Source organism: Lepisosteus platostomus, chromosome 13 (genome assembly GCF_059453375.1).
Source record: "Lepisosteus platostomus isolate fLepPlt1 chromosome 13, fLepPlt1.hap1, whole genome shotgun sequence".
In the NCBI taxonomy this organism is placed as follows: domain Eukaryota; kingdom Metazoa; phylum Chordata; class Actinopteri; order Semionotiformes; family Lepisosteidae; genus Lepisosteus; species Lepisosteus platostomus.
The window spans coordinates 16,332,322-16,357,427 of record NC_142623.1 but is presented as its reverse complement, the minus strand read 5'-3'; the positions used below and the strand labels follow the sequence as shown (position 1 = coordinate 16,357,427).

The following is a 25,106-nucleotide window of genomic DNA, read 5'->3' as shown; positions in this document are numbered from 1 at the left end:
GAACCGTGCAATATAAAGTCGGCTCCCCCAAATTTCATGATCTTTATGCTGTTCCGTTCTTCCCTGAGGGAACAGACTAGGTTTTCTAAAAATGACTGTTGTTGGCAAAAAAAATAGTCATTTATTGGTGTCCTTGAAGTCGTGCATTTTAAAAACCGTGTTTTTGTTACAGAGGTGTGATTGTGGTGTCGCAGCAATGCCTTTGGATATCTCGGTCAGGGTTCTGGGGGGCGATGGCTTTTCAAGTTGCTCTGTAACGCCAATTTCCTTGAAAACCTAATAAATGGGGCTCCGTTTCCAGAATCCCACTGGAACTGTGTGTTTTCAAAAGAGAAATCCTGATGAAATTAATCAGAAAACAAACTAATTCCAGAATGAACTGTTTAATTCACCGTGGAATGGGCCGCACACGAGCTGGGAAACCGTGGCTCTAGAATCCTAGTGGCTTCTGCGTGTGGTTTTGTAATGAAAGTCGATGTCCCGATTATTGCACAAAGTAACTTTCTCTTTTCTAAGAAGCACCCCAACAGGCCAGTCCTTCCCCCAGAAACAAGATGCTTTAAACCTATTATTTTTGGCTCTTTGGAGGCCTCTGGGATTTAAAGCATATTAAAACAAACATCAGTCTCACAGCTGTCAGAACTTTGTTTTAGTTACACAAGCTGATTCTGAAACTGCAGGTCCTGGCTTGGTGTATTTTTAAACAAACTAATCTGCCCCTGTTGTCAACATCGGGGAAGAAAAGAACACTTCTTGCATTCTTCCGAATGTTGTATAAATGTTCATTTGTAGCTTCGTGCTTACAGTCCTGACATGAAGACACTTGATCTATCTAAATCAGTGTCTTAGCCTGGCTTCTTGTTATGGTGGGTTAACAAAGGAAAATGTACTGTTACCCAGTCCACATCAGGTATAATTTGAAACATTTACTGTATGAGCTAAAAGAGAAATGAGAGAAACTAAAACACAGCAAAGTTCACTCATAAGTTAAACCACATTTCAAATCTGCGTGTTTGTAAGAGGAGAAGATGGAACTTTAGTCAGAAATTCCCCAGTAATTTCCATGTGGGAATACGGATTTAATGCAAGGAAACGAGCACGATGTAAAAGGATCGTTTGTGGGGCAGAAGTAGGGTTCAATTGTTTACATGTCTCAGCAGTGTGGAACGTCATCAGAAGGCTCTGGTCTCTGACTTACTTCCTTTACTGTCCCAGATGGGAAATTTGCTTTGCCGGCAGATAAGAAACAGGATAAAAAAAACGAGTCAGAAGCTTGAAATGATCCTTTTGGTCCAAAAGAAATAGAAAACCTGGGTCATCACTGAGTGAAATAAAATAAAACAATTAATCAATGACTTGTGCTAATTGAGCAAGTTAGTAGCCATGGGAATAAAAGATCTCCTAGATTTAACTGCAATAGAACTAAGTTGTCTAAATCAACACACTAATGGAAGGAGCTCAGATTTACTTGCCAGGTCAGGACACAACCATTACTTTTACATCTGCAGTGAGTGAAATATCTCCCAAATGGATCGGCAAGCTCAAGGGGCATCTGCTGCACTGGGTTAGACAGTGGTATTGCAAGTCCAGTCCCGATTCTACTGCCTCATTACCCCATCCCCAGTGGATCTCCAGCTCGGCTGATTTCTCATAAGGTGGTGGAACAATGTCTGATTTCATGCGGATGCTTGGAGAATGAAAATTACTGAGTTTCTCATTGGATTTCAGAGACATGGCTTTGAAGCCAGGCGACTGCAGAACATAGAACTTTCCCAAATTGTGCCCTGTTGTCCAAAGGGTGGTGGCTATCTGGCACAAGTTGCCCATCCATGTTGCTGAAGCTCATACCTCTTCTTGAGCTTCTTTCAAGAAACAGCTGGAATCTTTGCATCCTTATTCTAATAGAAACATGGTAGAAAGTGAAGGAGCTGAATGGACCTTCTCTTGTTTGGAACCATGTTCTCTTGTCTTTGATGGGCATGGGGTTGTCATGCTAGTTCCTGCTGGAGCACTGCCATGGCAACCGGTACATAAACAGGACTGAGGAGGTGTAGCCAGCTGTCACAGCAACCGGCACAGAAGACGGGAGTGAAGGGGCATGTCCAGTTGCCATGGCAGTGCTCCACTAGGAGGGGGCATGGCACTGCCTGTTAAGATAAGATCAGATCATTTTATTGGCCATATTCAATTTTTTGCATTAGGAATTTCTTCCCCAACTTGCTCTTGCTCAGGGGCCCAACGGAGTAGGATTCCTCTGCTGCCCGCGGGATTTGAACCAGCAACCTTCTAGCCGCAGGCACAGATCCTTAGCCACAGTGCCTGTTTAAAGGTCCATCTTTTTGGTGCAGGGGAGAATAAGGATGAACGTGCCCACCCATCGTTCCATTTACCTCTCGACACGTTGCAGTCTCCAAAGCACCTGAAAACTGCCATTAATGCCAATTGGAGAAATGGGACACATCCCGTTGATGTTGCTGTAGGCCCACAGGTGCCCAGCAAGTCATAGGGATCCTAGACTGACTAAAAGCCAAGTCAGATGTGAGCTTCTGCTTGGAGAATCCCAGACACAGGTGTCATCACATCACCCACGCAAAAAAAACAGCAGCTTGTGGCCTTGGGGCCTTGGCTTTCACTGTTGATGGCGTCTCATAGTGTTCAGTGGAGCTGGAAGCACCATAGCTGTAAGCATTATGTAAAGAAGGCAAGGAAGAAATATCTAGACCAGACTGCTATCTTCATCTCTTGGCTGATTTTGAAATAACACAATAGATCAGTGGTTCCCAGTCATGGTCCTAGAAGAACACTGAGTTTTATGGTTTTTGCTCCAGCTGAGCTTTTAATCACAGGGTACTTGATTTCAGTTTTCTCTTTGGGGCAGATTTGAAAATTTGCTTTCAGCTTTTGAATGGTCAAATGGGATTTGTAATTGGTATCAATTTCTGAGTTTCAGAACGAGTGCCCTCGTTCAGGTGTGCTGCCTGAAATGTAACCAATTGGACCTCTGTAGAAAAAAAAAAACATTAATTGTGGGCGTGTCTGATACAGTGTCATTCCCACCTGTGACTGTTCATCATTAACTGGTCAACTAGTGAGAGCAGAAATTAACAAGAAGAAACCTGAGGAGAAGCTGAGTACAGTTCTGTGTGCTGAAGGTGTTGTAAACGGAACCCTTAAAATAAGGTATTTGGGACACTCAGCACTGACTGAAAAATCAAGTCAAATAAAAGTCTAAAGTCAGCAGATCAATTAAATAATCAAGGAATGAAAACCAACAAACACAGTGTTCCTCCAGGACCAGAGCTGGAAAGCAGGTGATCTAGAAGGAAATGCAATATTTCTTCATTTATGTTGTGGTTTTTATTTGGGAAGAAGACTATGCCAGTTCAGTCCAAATACTCTCTGACTCTCAGGCTGCACCTCCCTGCAGGCGTGGCGAGACATTCAAATGAAACAGGCTGACAGCCGATATTCCTTTCTGTTGGAAAACTGCTCAAACCTAGTGTCTGGATGTTTTTCAGGGAGGGGAATGGGAGAAGTGAGAGTGGGAGGAAAGTTGGAAATGTTGACGCTGTCCAACACCACTGCAGGGAAAGCAAGGGAAGAAAGAAATTTGTCACCTACAGCATTTCCTTTGTACCGGTTCCACAACCGATAGACTTCAACTGCAATGGATGTGACGTGTTGCAGATTGTGAAAGGCTATGAATGCAGAACCATTTTGAGAAACGCATTTTATGCACAGTTTGGATAGGGTAGTTTATCTGAATTGGCAGGTTGTGAGGCTAATGTTTGCAATCCATCATTCTCAAGGACTCGGGAATTCTTGCTTCCCAGCAGTGTTTTTACCTCTCCTCTCTTCATTTCAATAGCTCGGTGAAGGGCAACACAGGCAGAAACAAACATTAAAAACCCCCACAATTAACTGCACCTATTCCATGCAGAGAAGTACTTCTCCCTTTCCTTAACAATTGCGGTCCATTTCAGAGTGTACGTTAAGAGGTAGTGCAGGGATATTTCAAGCCTATTCACCAGTTTTGACTAAATGTGCATGGGCAGACAACTGGGGTTAATGTATCAATAAAGCAGGCAATACTTATACTAGGCCAGGCAGCTTGCAAACCAGAAGTTGGTCAAACTTCTGTGCAGTGGGAATTATAATTTTAATATTTATAATATTATTAATATCTGTGCTTCTGCAGCATGTGCAGCAAATGAAATGCGTCTTAAAGATGGTTAGGTAGTCTGTGCTCCGTTCGAGTATTTGATTTAAATATAGAAGTTGAGGCCCACTATTTTTGTCTCAAACATGGCCACATGCATTGAAGACTGGGAAGGCCTAATGTTTTTAGCACAAATTTGGCTTCCCCACAACTTTTTGTGTTTTCCGGCGGTTTGTGTTACAGAGGGTCCCGATTCGAAAAGAGCATGGCCCTGCTCCAGATAAGGGTGGGATGGAGAAGTAGGGGAGGGACATTTCGGTGAATGTTGAGAAAATACACGCTGCAGACAGTCCTGGACTGCATTAAAGTTTTTTAATTTGGCTCGTCCTGCTTTACAATATCGGGGGGGGAAAAGGCAAAGCTGACTGGTCTCTCATTTGTTTCCTTATGTGCGGTCTAGCACTGCTTCTTAAAGATGTTCAGAGCCTGAGGCATTTGCAAAACACAAAGCACCCAGAGTTGATGGACTCTTCACCCAGATAAACTGTGTAGAAAAACCTGCACCGTGGTCTAATGGGACGACACAACAGGCTTTACCTGCAGGTCTAGTCCTGGCATGAACAGGAGTGAGCCATGCCGGCCCGCAGGGCGTCTCTGAAAGGGTGAGAAAATCCCCTTGCAGTTGAAAGCAACAGCAGATGAATGAGAAAGTTCAACAATATGCGAGCACTGTGGCGGAGAGCTTACCGGTCCGGAATCCGAGCACAATGAGACTGTACATTCCTAGCGAAGCAGAAGCGAAAGCACTGGAGGGAAAGAAACGAGCTGTTTCTCATCCACATCCTGTATTCCCTCTCTCTTTGCATGCACATGTAACAGTCTTTCAAACTGGCCTGTTTCCCCGAGCTAATTCAACCCTGTTCAAACGATCCCCCCCCACCCCCGCTAGTTATTTTTTAAGCAGCTCTTTATATAGACATAAGAGGATTCGGCAAAGAACAGGCTGTGAGATCTCTTGCCATTCTCAACCGGAAAAAATAGGACCGCAAGTTTCTCCCCCCCCCCCCCTCTTTTCGGTGGCAAGTGATCAGCATCTTTGAGCTGAGATGGTCCGTGTGGCGGCGTGGCATTGCATCATTTGATGCCATGAGGAAGGAGGTTCCCAAACCGGGAGTCTGCCACTCTGTGGGGACACGCAGCAGGCTGGCACTGCCACACACGGCTCACTGGTGCAGACCTGATCAAAGCTCTGGCTTCGCTTCCCATCACATCACTTTCATTAACCCCCTATCCTATCCAGGCCCCCGGTGGCCCTGCACCACTCCTGGGAAGCAGTGGGCGCAAGGCAGGATACACCCTGGATGGGACGCCAGTCCATCACAGGGCACACAGACACGCTCCCACCAGGGGCAATTTCACAGAAACGAATTAACCTACCAGCGAGTCTTCACACTGTGGGAGGAAACCAGAGCACCTGGAGGAGACCCAAACGAACACAGGGAGAACATGCAAACTCCAAACCGATGGCACTCCAGGAATTGAACCCAGGGCCCCAGCACTGTGAGGCAGCAAAGCCAACCACTGCAGCACTGTAAAGACCCAATGGAAACATTCATAGACCAAAAGAACGAAGAGACTAACCCTATGTTGTCATTCCACTTAAGGTCACAGCTTGACTTGTTTCAATTCACTGGCAACATGTAAGAGCCATCCTCTCTCCAAGTGGAAAGAGGTCAGTTAGAAAGCCCACCAACATATCCCTGTCCTGTGCTGGGACCCTGCTTCTCTGATTTATTTTGAGAGCAAGATCTGGAAATGTTTGGGAGAGTCTGTTCACTGTATTTTCTCTGCGCCGTTAACTACCAGGTTATTCCATTTTTTTGGAGTTACACTTTTATGCAAAAAATCAGGATCAGTCAGTCGATCCAGGAAACTTGTGAGAACTGAATCCTTCCACATAAATAGTTGCCACTACAAGTTACTTATGCAAAGAATTACTCTTCAGATTAAGAGCAGGTTGAAGAAAATTGCTAATGAGAAGATATGGTGTTTTGCATGTACACGCTATACAAATCACTACAACGTTTATTTTTGCTTTCCCCAGAAGTACTGTATGAATTCAAAAAGGTGATCTCCCAAAGTAAGACTAACTGACTGCTTTATTACAGTGGCGTTCGTGGGTATCTGGTGGCCACTGTAGGTGACCCTGTGTCCGACACTGAGCTGGAGGTGTTTTTCTGTGTCAAGTTCGTGTCGGCATGAGCCCACAGCGTGGGCTGAGCTGCGTCCAGCCCCCCATGATTCTCCTCGTCCTGGCTGGCCACACGGAAAGTAAAAAGTTAACAGGGGTTGAGTTCAGCTGATTTGCATTCGCTCGATGGTTTCTCCCCCACCCCTCTCTCTCTGCTGTCAGCGTTCTCGTTCAGGCTAGGACCGAGAGCCCCGAGCAGGCGTTCTTAAACCACAGCAGCAATCAGCGAGTCCATCACACACCTGCGGTTACAGTGGAGTAAGCCTCGCAACCTCGCAGGCTGAGCGAGACGGCGATCGCTTCGTGCCGCGGGGGGGCAGGCAGGGGCGAGCCGTGCGCAGAGCCGAGCGCGCCCCGCGAGAGCGAGCCCGCCGGCTGCTCGGACTGGATGTACAGTATGCTGAATACGGAATGTATTTTATCAAGATCTATGATAACCCAAGTTGTCTTTTCCAAAGTCATTTGGCTACTTTGAGAGAGCTTTCAATAAAGACCCCGCTTAATTTGGGATTACGCCTTTATTAATTCATTGGCATTTTTTAAATGAACGTTTTCTGCTTCACTGTTTTTGTTTATTTGGCTGAAGCCAGTAAATTGAAAGAAAAAAACACACACGTGAGCTGTGGTTGAGCTATGCTGCAAAGCAGTCAGTATCACGCCATTTCCTTAAAAATAATGAATGCACTGCAGTTGTATTTAATTCAGGAATTTCACTAATGTCTTTGCGTTCAAACCTAGGTCTTTCTCAGATTTGCATGGGATTCCGAGGATCTTTAGGGATCTGCTGAGTAAGAGCTAATAAGAGAATTGCAAAACCTCTACAGATCACAAAAACAATGAGAAACAGAAATCTGTAGAACATGAAAAAACAAGTCTGACAATTTATTGACCTTGAAATTAAAAACAAAGCTGGGAAGGTTTGTCGGTAAACTAGTTTATTTGGTTTTCAGTAGTAATACAGTAGTAATTAGAGTTTATCTAGAGCACTGCCTTGGGTGATGCAAGACCTGATCTCTGCACCTAATTAATGCTGTAATTTTAAACAGCACGTGTTTTATGAGACTGTGGGAAAGTATATCTGGCACAATCCTCTTCAAGATACAGGACAAATTATAGAATATTTGGGCAATGGGAGACTAAACCGAGGACAATATCCTTTAGCTTCAAACTCGGAATAAACATCGGCTTCTGCAGCAACAAAGAGCACCATGATCATGAAACGAAACAGACACCGAAACAGGAGCTAATCAAGGGGTGGGCGAATGTTGATTTGCAGCATAGAGGAAAAAAGAAATACCCCCAAGACAAACCGAGGAAACATCCCTCCTAGACAGGAAGTCATTTTCCAGCTGCTTTTAAATGTTTACATTTGAACTGGATTGTCGGAGCAGGTTCTTCAAGTCCTGTGCAGCCAGTTGACAAGATGCCTCTTCCTTGCTCTGAAAACACTGTCCAGAGCCTGAGCACAAACAGGTCTACCCCCATTGCACTGTTCAGCAGGTCTCCAGCATATAACAATGAGCACTCTCCATCTCCAACCAAGAGTTTTCCCTCACAATTACCCCCGATGCTTCCGTGCGTGAGGAGTTGATGCTGAACTGAGCCTAACACAAAGGCCAAGCTACCACATGCAGATGAGCTTCCCTTTGCTCCTTTTTGTGCTTCGTGTCGTGTCACATTTTTAGCATCTCTTCTCCAAGTGGCACAAAGTTATACTGAATGGGAGCTATAGTAATATTCACTATTCCTGATATTGCATAGGCCTTAGCATATGGAGCGTACAGCGCGAGTCTGCATATGTGTTAATGTATTTGTTCTTCTGCTTCACTTATGTTTTCTACAAAGTGTGTTGCAGCTTCTTTACATGGAATTAAAGGATCAAACTGCCGTGCGATGGGAGTCTTACACCAGTCCAGGAGGTGAAACCCTCTGCTCAGTGTGCTGCTGCCAGGGGGCTCTCTTGTTGTGAACAGTTTCATTCCAAAAGGCTTCCCAGTCTCATTCTTTTACTGCCAGATCCAGCCTGACTCAATAGGAACAGCGAGTAGCAGAGAGGAGAGTAAGGGGTTTGCACCCTCAGTCATAGTCCGGATATTTATGCTGTATCGTAGCGCTAGGCTCCTTCTCCAGCCTCTCCCAGCTGTATGTGAAAAGGACCCCAGCACTAGTTTAGAATTAACCTTATCAGGATGTTAATCCACAGCAATGCTGGTGCCCTTCTATACAGTGTCCCATCCCAGCCGGGAGGGGGCTTGTGTACCTCCAGTGCGCTTTAACGTTACACGAGCAGAGACCATCAGGAGGCCCAGTGTGCCACTTGTTTTGCAAAGGACTTGCACTTTTGCTGTTCCAGCTGTGCAGGAACCATTCTTCACTCACTGCCCCCCCAGCCCCCAGCCCCCAGCCCTGGTTTCGGGGGCCCCGTCTCAGTTGTGTGTCGATTCTGAGTGCGGTTATCTACCCCCGCTTGTCTTACGCTGCAAACTGGCAGACCACAGCTCTGTGGCATTGTCACTCTCGAATGCTGAACTGCTTCTTTTTTTTCTGATAACTATTATTATTTGTTTTTTGCTCCTTACTGGAAATATTATGCCTGCAAGCAAAATGTAATTTGTATAATGTGGTTAAAAAAAAAAGACATTCAAGTTTAAACACATGCTTTCGCACAGGCTTCGGTTTATCTGCCTAAGAAATCTGTTTTTTTATATGGTGGGAAAAGTTTTTGTGATTTGCTAAAGCTTTAAACAAATAAACAGATTATTACATACTTTTGCACCATGCTGTTAAACTTCCTTTGAAACGCATATATATATATAAATATTCACATGCCCAGACTAGACAGTGCTATGCATAGCTAAATATGTATTATATCTCACTGGTAAACCCTGACTTTCTGAATGACTACCGGCTTCATGCTCTCCATGCTAAAGGAGGATGAGGGCATGCTGTTGTTTGTGCCTCCTCCATTTTGTGCTGGGACTTTTGTCACAGTTGTATTGTCTCTGTGTCCAGTTTGTTGCTTTTTATAATTCCAGAGAGTTTTTATCAGTGTCTAAAAAACAATGTGCAGGGTTTTAGAAGAGAATATGTAGGAAGAAGTAATGCCAAACTGGAGGTAGGGGGGTGGAGTGGGATGCATTTTGCGCTATAAATCAGATCTGCTTTTCTGACTTTCCACAGAAGCCTACAGTTTACACAGAAAAGGCCTGCCAGTACACACAGCTGCAGGCTGGTGTCAATAACATGAACCTAATTGATATATATCTGTAAAAGAGCGACAATACGCCCAGGCTCAAGGAAACAAAATGACTTTGAATTAAAAGCCTCCTTTCAATCTGCGCAAGTTTCAGCATGCAGATTCTTTCTCTCCCCCGGGAGCAGAAGTGACCGCTTGGGCGTCTCTGAACCTGTTTGTGGACCGCGGGGAAATGAAGGCAAAGCAGGAGCAGGGAAGAAAACGAAAACGGAAAAAAAAAAAGCCGACCCAGACCTCAGTTTGGCAGAATCGTAACCGCTGTTGCATAACAAAGCACATATACCAGGCTGTGCAACACCAAGCCCTCTTATCTGCCTGCTGGGACCTGCCCCGTGTCAGGCTTTCACTTTAAAACACGGCATTAAATCAGTCTTTGCACGGGGTGGGGGTAAAACCACTTAGCAACTTCCAGTCAGTGCTACTCAGCTGTGACTTGTCCAACCACTCCTTCCTGCTTCCAAAAGATATCAGTGGAGAGAGCCCCCCCCCACACCCTGGCCTTCACACTCTGCTCTCTGCTAAGAGCGACGTGTTCGCCTCCTGCCTCTGCTCTCCCCCCGGCAACCAGCTCTCTGCCTGCTTAGGACCTACAGATCTTGTTCATGTGCCTCTTCTCAGGACTAATCCCTTAATACATGACCTGGAGACCCAGGAGTGGGAGTGGGGAGGAGGAGGGCTAAGAGAAATTAAACAAAGTGTGTCCCCTTCATTGCCCTCGTTTCAATGTGTGTCTGTAAATACACACTTTAGCACCCCTGTGCCATGTGCCATGTGCCATTTTTCAAACTGGCTGTTAAATTTTCGGACTCCTCCCCTTCCTGAAGAAACGCTTCTTAATCTCAGCACTGAACATCCATCCATGTTCCAATTCAGGGTTACAGGGAACCAGAGTCAATCCCACAAGCACTGCAGGGCCACAGATACACACACTCACACCGGGACCAGTTTTCCCAAAAGCCAATCAATGTGCCGCTGTTTTTGGACTGTGGGAAGAAACCAGAGCACCTGGAGAAAAACCCCATGTGAACGCAAGGAGACCATGCAAACTCCACACAGACAGCACCCCAGGAACCCAGAGCCCCTGCGCTGCAAAGCAGCAATGCTAGGCCAACCTTCAACAGGCTTTCTCTTAATTTCCATGTGTGTCCTTGGACCCCTTTAATTGTGGGCCCTGAAATAGTTCACTGGTCCTTATGAACAACCTGGTGTATTGGATAATGGTGAATGTCGGTCACCGTGATGATTGTCAACCGCTGCCTTTTCATGCCTGTTCTCCATGTTTTCTACTGGCACGTTGTCAACACAGGTAAATGTTTTCACAGAGGCCTGTGCAAGTGACACATATTACCTAAAGCTAATTGGAAAATCAAGAAGGAAATCTTCAAGTCAGTTTGACATCCTGTGGGAAACTTGATTCTCGAGGTGTAGACATGAACAGGCTAAAGATGTCACCTTTTGAAACATGGTAGTTACCCTACTGTATGTACTCAGTACATTTATCAACCCAGACAAACCCACACAGCACCATTCTTTTATCTGTTAACATTTTGAAGTATTTGTTTTTGAGGGTGTGTCTGCATCAATTTAATTATTTTATTATATAATTGCTTTTTATCTGGGAGTTTATTTCTCGAAGGGAGGAAAGTGTGTGCTGGTCTCGCGTGTGACGTGTGTAGGTGTAAGATGGGATTAGTTGTGGAAGGAAGAGACAAAACATCATCTAAGACTCCCAGGCTCCATCAAAATCCGATTTCCAAGACAGGACAACACCCAGTGTGTTCGTGAGTGTATCGGCCTCATGTGGGTAAATTACACTCCTGGTGAGTTCAGTAAATAGCAGTTCAGTTTTATCTGCTGTGCAAGGCATTAGTCTGAATTAAATCTGACCTGCCACTCACTTGTAGGACATATATTCAAATTCCAGCCCACAGCGATGACATTTTGATTTGCTCATGTCTAATGTCTGCCCAATGGAACGACACCATTAAGAAAAGAGGTTGGAACATGTGACTGGTCATTGTATCAAAGATTGATTAAATCCAGGCTCTGATCTCTAAACTGTATTTTTTTTGCTTGCTCTTTTTACCACGCATATAGAATGTTATGTACAGTTTTGGCCATTACTTTACAAAACTGACGGCAATGCTCTGATGGCAATGTAGATGGACACAATGAGAGCACACAGGTTTATTAAATAAATGTTCTATAGTGACAGGGGGAAGTACATTAGTCAGCAGTTATATCACCATGTAGTGGGAATCTGTAACAAACTACCCAGCCACGTAATGTTTCTAAGAAGAATCTGGATAAGATGCTTGGGTCAAATACTGGTAGATAGATACGCTAGATGGGCTTCCACTCATTTTTAGATTTTCTTATGTTTATCTCTTGTATTACTTCCTGCCTATGCTTATTTTGGAAATCTGTCTGTTTAGGGCGGGGGTTGAGTTTGTTCTATTTCCTGTTTTATGATGAATGATTTTGCATTTCCCTCAACTAGGAGAGAGAACAGTTGCAAACAATAGAGATTCCGGTAGAGGCACATCTTCCAGTCACTATGCGTGAAACAAACAATTGAAACAATCGGGTGACTGACAGCATGGGAAATGGAACTGATCACTCGGAGGAACACCATACAATCCTCCAACATGCCTTACTGTACAAACTGGCATTGTACTTAAAGACGTGGCTCTTGGGAGGAACAGAGGGCGTTTATCAGCTTTCTCTCATCTAGAGAAGAAACAATACTCCACCTGAACTAGAAATAGCAAGCCATTGATCTGGTCGAGAGAACTGTTCAGGCCCTTCATTTGGAAACCAACTGAGAAAAAGGCAGTAATTTTCTTTTCCATCTCAAACACAGTCACTCTGCAAGCCAGATCTGAAATTCTATCGACTATCTATCAGATGGCTATCGTCACAGGCCCAACAGCAGCCTTGATTGTGGTACATTATAGTAAAATTACAGTAAAGAGCAGGAAAAGTCCAGACTTAAGGAGTGGTTGGTAAGGCATAATAAAGCAAATACAAATAAACGAATACAGAACACAACTAAGAAAATAAAATACAAATAAAAATACAAAATACAAATACACTTGTTCAAAATGTAGCAAAACGGCAAGCATGCCCTGCAGCTTTATCACAGTACGTTGTGTTTAACACGGAGCCCGGTCACTTTAAAATGAGCAGGCTTGGTGTGGAGGTAACACGTACTATTGAGCAGCGTCATGGTCAAAACCGAGCAGAACCCAGACCAGAGCTGCTGCTGTAGGCGGGCACTGTGCATCGTGAAGGGCCTCACGCAGACGCTCACTGCTAGGGCTGATTAGTTCCAGCTTGCCTTTCCTAAGAGAGCTCTTCCCTCCCATCCTGTCACACAAATGTGCAGAGCAGGGGAGGAGGGTGGTGGCGGCGCTAGTGCAGTAGCATACTGTATGTTGTGGCTTGGCATTATGTGTTGTCTGACACGAGTGCTCAGTCCAGAAGCACATCAAGCGGATTAGTTCTGGTTCTCTCCTTAACCCACCCCCCACCCCACCATCTCCTTCTGTGAAACTCATTAGTGCAGTGCAGGAAGAAGGTGGCGAGCCGGCCCCGCGTGCGGGCCCCGTGCTGGACCTGCGGGCTGATTTACCATTGCCCCCCCCCACTTCCCCAGCTCTGGGACTCCTGTCTCCAGACCTGCATTTGGAAAACCCATCTGTGAAAGTCTGTTCTCTCCCCTCCCTTTCTAAAAGCGCCTGCACACTCCTCTAACAAACATCATCGTTGTTATTATTCATCCAGCAGAGGTAGGCTACAGTATTTGCTATGAATTTCAACGTTTTTCTTTTTCCATACATCCATCAATTTTCTAAAAGCTACATCCAGTACAGGAGATGCAGGGGAGCTGGAGCCTATACTGGCAAACTACGGGCACAAAGTGAGGTATACCCTGGGCAAGAGGACAGGGCATCACAGGGCAGACACACACTCACAGCAGGGCCAGTTTTCCCAGAGGCCAGTAAACCCCGCAGTATGTCTTTGGACTGTGGGAGAAGGAAACCCATGCAAACATGGGGAAAACATGCAAACTCCACACAGACAACACCCCAGGTCTGGAACTGAACTCAGGGTCCCAGCACTGTGAGCAATGCTAACCACTGCGGTACCATGCAGCCCATTCTGTGTCTTTATTTTTACTGCAGAGGAAGTGACATGGCCAGGAAGGTGTGGCCTGTCTATCTAGCACAGGGGCAGCCTAGAGAGCCACAGTCCTGCAGGTCTTACAAGTCTTTCAAGACTTCAAACACGTGGCTTTTGATTAATTAATGAATTAAATGATTCATTTAAGTCAGATACTGCCAACTGTTGTCCTTATCAGTTACAAAGATTAAGTATATCCTTTTCAGAAGATCTTGAAAGGTGCTTCAGTGAACCCGCTTATATGATAAAAAAAGTACTGTAGACGATTTAATAAAAACAACAGGGGTGATGACATTAAACCTGATGAATTGGCCTCCTCCTATTACAACATACTACTAAATCGGACCAAAGCTGCTTTTCAGAGCTTTTTGCTTTAGGAAAAATATTTTCCTAACATTTTTTGTGTGCTTTTTTAAGGAAAGCAGCTGGAGTTGGTGTAGTTAGCCAGTTAGGTGTTTTATTTGCATTTTATCATTCAAAACTACCAAAAACACAGAGAGGGAAGGCAACTTGAAATCGGAACGAGTTCTCTCTCTCTCCCGTGGTGCAAGATGTTTATCTTAGCTAGACAGCTATTTTTCCTTTCTTTTTTGCTTTTGGAAAGCGGGGGAGTGCTGTATTTGCATGTTCAAAATTCCGAATTCACACTGGGAGCAAGAAGGCTCCAGAGCCGAACCCCCCTGTTCCTGCTGAGTCTCAGACACCTCTGAGAGGAGCCCAGTGGAGCTGCAGGCCCGACAAATCAAAACCCCTTGTTTCCGGCTCTAAATTGTAGCAGGGGGGCACGACGAAAAGAAAACTAGAGAAAGACACGCGGGGTCTTTGGACCTTGAAGTCGAGTGGGCTAAGAGCTCCTGGTGGAACGATTAGCTTTTTCCTGCCCTGTTTCTCTTCCCTCCCTCTGTCTCGCTCCCTCCTCGTGTCTCCCTCATCCTAGAACAAAGCCTGGATTGATGCTCCCCTACACATCCCAGCACGGTATCCAGGGATCTCCCTGTGTTTCCCCTCCACTCTGATTTATTCTTCTGCCCATCCTGCAGACATCCTCAGGCTGAGATCTCCTGTAGTTCTTCAGGGAAGTAAGGAAGCACGGCTGGTGCCCACAAGAGCCGGGCCCTGTGAATACAGGGCACTTCGGGAGAAATTGTGGAGAACATCCAGATCTGAACTGATGCACTCACAGGGTCCTGTCACCTGAAAGGTCAGTCACAGGAGAGAGCAGGCACAAACTTGGTAGCATCTGTTGCAGCCTGGCATTGTGCATTGTGCAGGGAACTGAAGCTCGATACAAAAGCTCGTGCATAAGGCTAATTTTTTTTTTTGGGCCACATGTCATGAAAAAGCATTCTGGGAAAGCTGGACAGTTTGGGTAGAAGGGGAGACGGTGGGGGAAGTATTTTTATTTTCCTCTAGGGCTGCCTTAACAGCTCGTCAGCACATCCTTGAAATCTCTGCGTTAGGTATTTGCATGAAGGGGAGAGCAGGTTTTGATTGGAAGGAGCACATCCTGTGCGATTTAAAAAGACAATAAGGGGTGGAGGTGGAGGTAGGAGTTCATGCAACTCAAAAGCCATGACTGCTGTGAAAAAAATCTTTGTTATGACTGGGGTCTGGATAGGAAATGCAAACAGTGGAGACTTCAGAGTCTAAGGCGATGCACTGCAGTAGGCAGGTCAAACGCTGGGCACTGCAGACCCACTGAGATAATGTTCTCTCGCTGGCCTTACAGCATGCTTTTCCTATGTCCTTCCATCATCTCCAGCACAAGTGCACAACAGATGACAGGCACAAGCCAAGAGCCTGAGCTCACAGCCAGGATAGTGGGGATTCTAGATTCCAGGACAACACCACGATGAGAGCTGTGCTGAAGCTGGGTAGCTGATGCCCACAGAATGCTGCGGTGCGGTCTCGCCTCTGATGGCAGCTACAGCAGCAGGCATCTCACCGTTTCGACTTGCTAGACTAGAACAGCTTTCAAGAGAACGAAGAAAACACATAGTATGCTCTCCTTGGCCCAGGACAACTGCCATTCCGGAGCCTCTGGAGTTCCGCCTGGCTCGTGCGTGGTGGGAGCTCGGAGAGCCGGAGGATCCACGCTTGCCGGGGCTGTTTGATGGAGTGAAAGGAGACAGCTGGGGAGCACGCCCAGATCAAAGCAAACTCCCTTCCAGTGGAGCAGCACTGGCTGGCGCTAGGTGGAGTGTAGTCATTGGTGCTGTGGCACACTAGATTCACAGGTGGAGCCGTGAGCCCCCCCCCTTTGGCCAATCGGGGTCTCCAGCCAGGGTGCAGCCTGGGCTGTGACTCCCCCGGTGGAGGCAAGCACCTACCCGGGCCAGGGTGGCCCCAGGGTGCCAGGTTAACAGCGGGGCCTGGCGCGGGCCGGGCATGGTCGAGCCCAGAGTGGCATGGGGGAGAGGTTCCGGTCCGGTCGACGCTAACTATCCGGTAGGACACGGCGGAGCTCCGGGCTTGTTGACCGGAGCTGACTGCTGACGTCAGCTGGCTGCGACAGTTGGAGCCGGAGCCACGCTGCATGTGAGGGGGGGCTGGTAACACGGCTGAGGGGAATGTCAACGTCTAAGTTTAGAACAAGGGAGGGGAGGGGACAGGCTCTTCTCCACCAGCCAGCAGGAATCATTACTCCCCCTGGGGGAGAGGGAGCTCCGTTGCCCCATCAGCTGACTCACTGTGCCCCCTGGGAGGGGAGGTTGCCCTCCTGCCCAACTCACGGTCTGTCCAGGTGTGACATCATTGTCATGGGCTTCTTCTACTTTCGTATTTCTGTCTGGGAGCTTTTCACACTAACCCTTAGCAGCCGCGGGAGTGTGTGGAATAGGGACCTGAGTGTTACAGATGAAGAACGTTCCGGGGTTTCATTCATCTTCTTTGCAGCGTGAACTTTAAACCCTAGGGTTTATCAAGGTGAACGGATGAAGGGTGAGGGGGCACATGCAGTCCAATGCTAACAGTGCCTGTGTCCAAGCCTTGGCCAGAGTTCCTACAGGTGTGAGCTGGGAGGGTCTGATATGTAGCTGTAGTGTACAATTCTGTTCTCGTTTTGCACTGATTTTGAAAACGCATTCAATGTAAAGGAAACAAAATGCAACAGCCCAAGAAATGAACCAAACAGACACAGGTGCGTGAGTGGATGAGGGGGCACAGTCGGACTCCCACGCAGATGAGACAGACGGAGGCAACTGTCGGTGCCCCCTGACCCCACAGTCCATGACCCTTGTGAGGGATTCCAGCTGGGCGCATGCGCAGATCCCAGGACTAACGGTTTCTCTGATTCTTTGAGCCGCCTGTCGCCCCAGCTGTAGATGGGTGGCTTACTGGAGTAATCGAGACCGAACAAGTGTGGCCGAAAGCCTGAACCTGACGGGCTGCAGTGGCATTTTAAATGCAAGTCTGCACGGCAGTTATTTTGCACCCGCGCGCACTTATCGAAGTAAAATCCTACACAGACGCTGTCTCTGCATTTTCTAGTTTACCCGTTCCAGCACGATCGATCCCACGGTTTGAATTAGGAAAGTCAGGCGCTGCCGTAATTCAATCGGCGCTTCTGATTAGTTTCCAAAAGTGCCAATAGCTCCGAGCTGTACATTACCACAAAATAAACTCATATTTAGTGACAGAGCTCCAGAATGTGGGAAAGTTTCTTCGCAAGCCGACTCTAATCAGGGCCAGAGAAAATGGTTTATGACTCAGTGTCTGAAGATGCAAAGGCCAAGAATAAACAATTGTTTGCAAGCATCATTGGAGCTCCCGAAGGCGTCTCAGAATGGTTCCAGGTTGACAATTGGCGGCTCGCAATTACTGCTCTGAAGTCGGAGCTCCAGCGCCTACTGTGGTGCAAGCTCACCACAGCAGCTGTTTTTAAAAAAGAAATTTGCATACAGTGAATCAGATTTTTCTACAATTGAAATTCTTTATCGCATTTAATATCGGAATGATCTTTTTAAAGTTTTGTTTTCTATGTAAATGCACAGATGTGTTTATTTTCTGTTTCTAAAATAAGCACAATTGAATTAAATTAAAACCTTCTTCAATTCGTGGATATAAGCATGAATAAGCAATAAAGCTCATCTCGCGTTATTAGCAATAATAACATGGTATGTCTAATCTTCTATGAGTAATAGATATAAGTTATCCTTTATTCCCACAGCTTACCTGCTTATTTTGGACAACTGATTGCATATTTTACTATGCATTGTACAGTTTATTTTACTTTATTCATGTGTTTTTTCATCATACATGCATGTTTTTTATTTGATGGTGGGATCATGTTGTGTTAAATATATTGTGCATTGTGTTATGTCTTTACCTACCTGCAAAGCAAATTTCCCATCTGGGACTTTAAAGGAAGTAAGACACATTCCTCCATGGTGCTATTTAATACATACTAATAGGTTTAACCATATTTGGATTATTACAAAATAATAATACAATGAAAAGCCGAAGTGCTGGGAAGTTAAGGCACGAGATTGAAAGTCGGAGAGGGTTTCTTGTAAATTCTCGAGAGGAGGCAGCTGTTTGTAGGTGTGAAAGCAGGTTTCAGCTACTGTGACACAGATACTGTAACCTGACTTTATAATTTCCGATCGCCTGCGTCTTGTGAAATACAGAGGAAACGAACTGAGTATGTTATAAGATACTCAACATCTCACTGAATTTCGGTGTATAATTTTATAAGACATATGGATTTATTTCAATCGTTATACGGACGCCAACAACACTTGGAATCGTTTCACTCGTGAAGTCACGATCCCCGTGTATTAACATAGAACTTGGGTCAGCTGAGCTCCGGCTACCTGCAATCGGAGCGTAGGGCCAGGCCCTGCTTTAATACGGTCGCAGACTGTTTTAAAAGCTTGCTATTTAGAACACGACCGGCTTTCAGACCATAGCTCCCCCTGGTGGTGCCACGTGTAACGGAGTCTTCTGTAGCATACTAATCCAGTTCCAAACTGTGAAAAGTATTTGACAAGTTACATGCTAGTTTATAATTTGTATACAGTATAACGTACTTGAATTATTAAACTTGCAATTATAAACTGTCCCCAAACGAATAAGTCAGCGTTTAATGCATTAATAAATACAGCCCTAGTTCAGAACGCTGCCATGAAGGCTACTGGTGGAAAAATTGTTACAGGAACCTTACTGCGTAAATTACCGTTTTTTTATTTTCCTAAGATAGCAGAATTTGTGTTTTCGTCATGCTCACAAGTTGCTGCTCATATTGCAGGCATTACGGTTAGGAATAATGTTACACAGAACAGTAAATTTGTTTAATTCCCTCCACATACGCTCTATCGCTTTGCTCTGTAAATAAAAAAAATTGAACTCTTTAGTAAATATGTTGAAAAAAAGTCTAGATTTTCGTAATTGTATCCGGTTGAGTAACAAAAGCAACATATCCTATATACTTAAACGTAACTTGAGATAATATTGAATTATTAAACCCGCTTGGAGAAACAGTCCCCAAGCCCACTAGCAACGCGCTTCGAGCAGGCGAACTTGTCATTGGCTCTCTGGGGTCACATGACGACAACTGTCATGGCGGCTTCCAGGATGGTGAGGAGGAGTGCGGGGCTGACTTTGAGATTCTGTGGAGTTCTTCCCAGCGGTAATGTTTCTGGTTTCGTCAGGCTGGGTGGATGTACCCATACAAACCCAGGCGTCCATTTCTTTCGGTCCGTGAAGAGGAAGCTACATTGGACATACGGTGAGTCTTGTCTCGACTGCTGTCCTCATACAGTTGCATACAATTCAGGCAGATGTTATGGATAGATACACTGAAGTAGTAGTAGTAGACAAAGTTGAGAACGGTGCACATTTTAAAAATACCTTTTCAACTTAAGAGCCAAAATCGCTTAAAGAAAGTGACTCTCACGTCTAATTTGTCTCGGATCTTGCTGTCATTTATTTTGTGACGAATTGTAGTGCTTTGAAGACAAGATGCATTCCTCGAATTTTAAAACATTGTCGTATATAGGAAATAAGATGTTTTGACACTTCATGTAGTAGCTGAAATGGATCAAAGTGCTATAAAATGAGGGTTGTAGTGGCTGCCCCTGAATTCATTTTTGCCCAGTGACACACTGGGGTCATGATGTCTGACTGACTGCCTCTCTGATGCTCCTTTTAGGTCTCCATCAGAGCCAAGAGGGCACTGAAGGCAGAGAACCAGAAGACTTGAGAGATGTGTAAGTGCTCTGAATTGTTGGCAGTTTGAGTTCAAGGTCCTCGTCTGGCCTTTTGTACCTGTGCCTGGTTCCTCATGTTTAGCCCTGTCAGGGAATTGCTTCATATAATTAATGTGCACCAATCCTGCAGTGTTTTCTTTCACATTCCCACCTTAGTTCAGATGTTAGATGTTAGAAACTGGAGATACCAGAGAACGACCTATAAGGCATTGGAATGGGGTCTCCAAGACTAGGACTATAGACGACCGTATTGTAATGTGTGCAGCTCCCTAACACTAAGTAGTAGGACAAGTTAGCGGTAATATTTAAAATGTATGATAAAGTTATGTTGTGTTGTTTAATGTGCTTATTTTCCACCTTATTTCCTTTGAGCAGTATTTAACCATCACTGAGTCTTCACTAGGATACAGTTTACCATTCAGTATTGCCCTCGGAATTTACAATTACTTTTACTGTGACTAATTACAATAATTTCAAAAATTGTGCTTGTAATTATTGCACATTACATACATCTCCATTCTATTACCAGTAAAGTAAGGTCTGGACATCTTATTTAACTATTGGCAGAAACAGACCTGCAACCATAAAAATGCCACTCCAGCTGAACTGTGATACTGAACTGGGTTTAGTGATCAATGTCATCTGTACAATTTGCCCAGCCATGTCGTGATACCCTGACTCATTTCAAGAAACAGCGCAATGAGATCCTACTAAAAATCAGACAGACTCAGTGAGCCCAATGGCTTGCTTTCGTTTGGGACCTCTCCTGTGTAGTTATGGATTTCTTAACCAAAAATCAAGAGGTCTGGATATAGTGCTCCCTTTAAGATCAAGGACTATCACGAAAACAAATAAGTCAACTTGGTGATGAGTTGCCAACAGAAAGGAGTTCTGACTGTGCTGATGGGGTTGGTGTGGCTGTTCACCCTGCAGGGTCAATGTGGTGTTCGTGGATCGATTGGGAAAGAGGATTCCTGTCCAGGCCAGAGTGGGAGACAATGTGCTTTACCTGGCTCACAGGCATGGCATCGACTTGGAAGGTACAGCTTCTTCCTTAATAATTATCCATTCATGGCCTGCTGGGGCCTGAAAGTCCTGCCAGTAGAAAAAGTCTATGAACTATAAATCTGGGCTTCCGGCCTGGCAGGAGAATATTGAGTCAGTCCGAATGTTAGTGAGTTTTTCATAAGTGAACCCAAGTGACAAAGGCAGCCAGCATGCCAGTGAATGAAACACAACATATGTGCATTTGTTGTTGCTGGTTTGGCAGAAGAGGACCTGTTTTTACTTCTGTTCCAGTGAAACCAAAGATACTCGGGACTTGTTATGAGCTTGTAAGGGTTGACTTGTGATTTGATTGCATCCTCTAGCACAGGGGCTCCCAGTCCTGCTGGTGTTTGTTCTAGCCTGCCCTAAGTTACACCAACAAACCATTCATTGGTTTAAAAATCCGATGTAAAGGTGAACTGTTGGTTTCTGGCTCTTAAACATGTTGGAGCTTTATCTGTTGTACTTTGTGAGTGAAATAACATGCAGATATTTAATTGAAGCAGCTTCTTGGAAGAAGTAAGGCCCCAGTTATCTCATGAAAGTGGGCTGGACCAGGACTGAGAGCCCCTGGATCAGGGATGGTGTAGGTGACTGTGCTAACTTCCAGACACATTCCCCCCCTGATCCGCGTGTGTGTTCCTGTGAAACTGGGAGAAGCTCTCCTTCCAGCGGGTGGTTGAAAGGCTGCTGTCTGGGTACTGACGGAGCTGTCCGTGTCATTTCCAGGGGCGTGCGAAGCCTCGCTTGCGTGTTCCACGTGCCACGTTTACGTGAGCGAAGACTACTGCGACAAGCTACCCGAGCCGGACGAGAGGTGAGCAGGAGTGCGTGGAGGTCACGTCAAGCTCCCGGACCCTGGTAGAGCAGGACATGCTTCAATGAGCTTGGCAGCCAGTCGCTTTTTACAGAGCTTGAGAAGTTTCCTTTTTCACTTTGTAGCACTTAGCCCTGGGCTGTTGGGAGAGAAGGAGCCAGTCGGCTCTTTTAAACACAGCTTGCACTATTTTAGTGTCTGAACCCAACCAGGCCCTTGTAATTGGTCTTACTCTTTACCTCCTAATAAACCTGCTTAGCATTTAGCCTTGCTTTTGAGGGGCTCGTATACCACTTGCTACAATTTGGTTTCCTCACAGTTCAGATCATATCTCTGAATCCAGGGCGCCATTTTCAGTCCTGACCGGAACAGTCTCACTGATTCCAGGCTCCGGTCGTCTCGGCATCCAGAGTCCTGCAGGGTTTTTTTAACCCTTGAAATCCCTGACCTGGAGCCTAAGTCAGTACAGAAAATTCAGGTGTGGTCCACTTCACCCTTGCTGGGATCGATGTAGAACTGCTCTCCCTGGGGTCATTGGAATTCAAAATGATAAAAAGAGCTGTGGCTGAACCAGTAGTAACTGCCATCAGTCCCGGGCACAAGCTGAGCGGCATGGCGTTGTGGAGCTGAATCTGGATCTATCCTGGAGCACGGGCTCCGAGGCCAGGAACCTCGGCTCACTCCTGTCTCCCTCTCTCCAGGGAAGAGGACATGCTGGACATGGCTCCCCTCCTGCAGGAAAACTCCCGCCTGGGCTGCCAGATCATCCTCACCCCTGAGATGGACGGCATGGAGCTGACGCTGCCCAGGGTCACCCGCAACTTCTATGTGGATGGACACACCCCCAAACCACACTGACCTGAGCTGGTACGAGGAGGGGGCGGGGCTGCATCTTCGGAAGCTCGCGGAGGAGGCTGGCGGGATGCCGAGGGGGCCCTGACCTGCTGTTATATTCCAGGATATTCCAGGCGGGAGGTGGCACAGCTGGCCAAGCTGGACACAGCATTGGAGTGGGGCATCATGGGAGGACAGATTGGCACTGCCTTGACGTTTTTCTGGCAAGAGCGAGCAGAGGTGTGCGAAGATGACTCTAGAAGGGGACTGGACAGAAATTGCAGATGATAGTCGGTACATAATGGCGGCATCAGGGTCAAGACATGGAATAGGTTGTGAGTGGTGGGATAGGGATGGCATAATACAAGTTCCACTACAATAAGGTTATTTTTTTTTTAGGTGGCCGAAAAACACAAGAGAAAAGGGCAAAAAAAGATATCTTCGTGGTGTGTGGACACTGTGAGATAGCAGCACTGGGAGGAGCTTTCTTGGTAGGATAGGTACGTGGGGAGAGGGGAGACGGGATGTTTGAAACCAAGATTCAGGTGCAGGAGCAGGTTAAAAATGTCTGAGTGGTCCGATGACAGGGACTAGTCTCTGCAGCTTAGGGACTAAACATCAACCGGAATGAAACTCAGACAAGACAGGGGTCCTCGGTCCTCCAGGGCAGCAGTTAAGAAGCACAGTGCTGTGGGCTTATTGGTGGGTTAAGCCGCTGTCCATTCTTCAGAGTGCAGGTGGACAGGCCAATTGACAGCATGAGTAGCTGAGCATAAACAGCAGCTTCCCGGGGGAACCTTTCCAGACAATCTTCCCCCGGAGCGCTGGTCTGTATTGTTTGTTGAGGTCTTTATTTTATTGAGCCATCGAGTCACGATGGTTTCCATTTAAAAGCTCTCTGTTTGCAACCTGGCCACAGATTCCTTCACTGATGAGCACACAGAGCCAGATCTCTCGTTCTCTGCGCCGTGCTTCTGTGGTATGGCTAGGGTTAGTTAATTTTGCAGCAAAAAATAATTTCTCCTACGCTAGAGCCGTACAGTCGGTCAGCGAGAGAGGGTCACATGCAGAGTTTTTACAAACAGGCTCCTTTTGTTGTGAGATCTTTCTCCCTGGCCAGACTGGCTTGCTCCTTGCCATCTGTGGCTTTTCTCAGGCTCCGATTTTCATTGATGCAGCTCGCTCGCTTGCTTGGATTTGTTCTAGGATGGTGGCCTGACAGAATGCGGAGATTCTGCAAAAGCCAGAAGGTTTTCTACAAAGAATTGTGCAATGAGAATGAGAGGTCTGGCACGTGGGTCCTTTTCCAGCCCTGAGGTGGACATTTGGACACCGGCTGATGTTTAGGATTTCCTGGCAGGCTTGCTCTTCCACCTTCTTACCCTGCTGTTTGTCTATATCCGATTGCTCCAGTGCTTTTTGGTTTTAACTGGTGGTGGCCTTTAGAACAGCCGGAGCAGAGTGTGTGCCAGCTTCCTACCCCTGAGGGGTTCGGGGGGGTGGGTGAGAGTGGGGGGGTTGGGGAACCACACGAGTCCCCTCTTGCTGCTGTTGCGATTTACTTGTCATGCTGGAGTGAGGACAAAACGGAAAGCAAACCCCCCCCCCCAAAAAAAAACAATCCGGGCATGGCCACCTCTGCCCTGGAGGATTACTGCGTGGGACCCGGGTCCCGATCCAGTGGGGCTCTCTCTGTCTTGCGGCACATTTCCTGGTCAAGGACATTGGTCAGTCAGCCGGGGTCTTTCTGCTGCTCGTCTTGCTGCTGGGAAAGACTGAACCCATGGGCTTGCCAAGCCTCTCTAGGTGGTGTTCGTTTCGTCTCCCCCTCCCCCTGCTTCTCTGGAAATGCAGTGGTGTTGTCTGATCCTAGAACATGATTATTTATTTTTTTGCTGTGACAGTGCGTGCCCTTCAAAACTGACACCAGCTCCCACGCACAGGGAAGGATGGGTCTGCCAGCCCAGATGTGGACGGATGTGGCGTTACTGCCATCTGCAGGCTTTGAAATTGCAATTGAAATGAGTAGCAGACTGGCAGTCTTGGATAGCTTTAACCTTTCTGCCCAGTGTAGTCCTGGGCCAGAGCAAATGAGAAGTGTGACCGCAGCTCACACACCCGGCACTGGGAGGGTCTTGTGGGGGAGAAGTAACGACAGGCACCATGTATACACCCCACATCTGGTTGACAGGTTGATATTTTGGTGGTATTCCAGGCCTGAAGGACCTAATAATCATGTAAAGCATGTACCCACACCTGCACACAAGTGTTACATCTTCAGTTTTTTGTAAGAACTGACTACATAATGTATTGTTGTTTGTCAAATAAAATCATGGTGGGAGGGAGAA

At 46.2% G+C, this 25,106-nt stretch overlaps 1 protein-coding gene across 3 annotated transcripts in view; it reads left to right on the top strand.

Annotated features, from left to right (window-relative positions):
* The window catches only part of fdx2 (ferredoxin 2), a 40,351-nt gene extending 15,245 nt beyond the window's left edge, over positions 1-25,106 (top strand). Inside the window, exons 1-6 of one of the 3 annotated variants that reach the window (XR_015926018.1) lie at positions 10,766-19,579; positions 20,003-20,060; positions 20,994-21,100; positions 21,837-21,924; positions 22,626-23,957; positions 24,002-25,106. Coding sequence is in view for 2 of the 3 variants with exons in the window: in XM_088603523.1 (XP_088459649.1) it covers positions 19,396-19,579; positions 20,003-20,060; positions 20,994-21,100; positions 21,837-21,924; positions 22,626-22,782 (594 nt within the window). In the remaining variant the exon portion in view is untranslated. Of the gene's footprint in view, positions 1-10,765; positions 19,580-20,002; positions 20,061-20,993; positions 21,101-21,836; positions 21,925-22,625 lie in introns of those variants that run through there. The other 2 variants (XM_088603522.1, XM_088603523.1) reach the window with 2 other exon arrangements.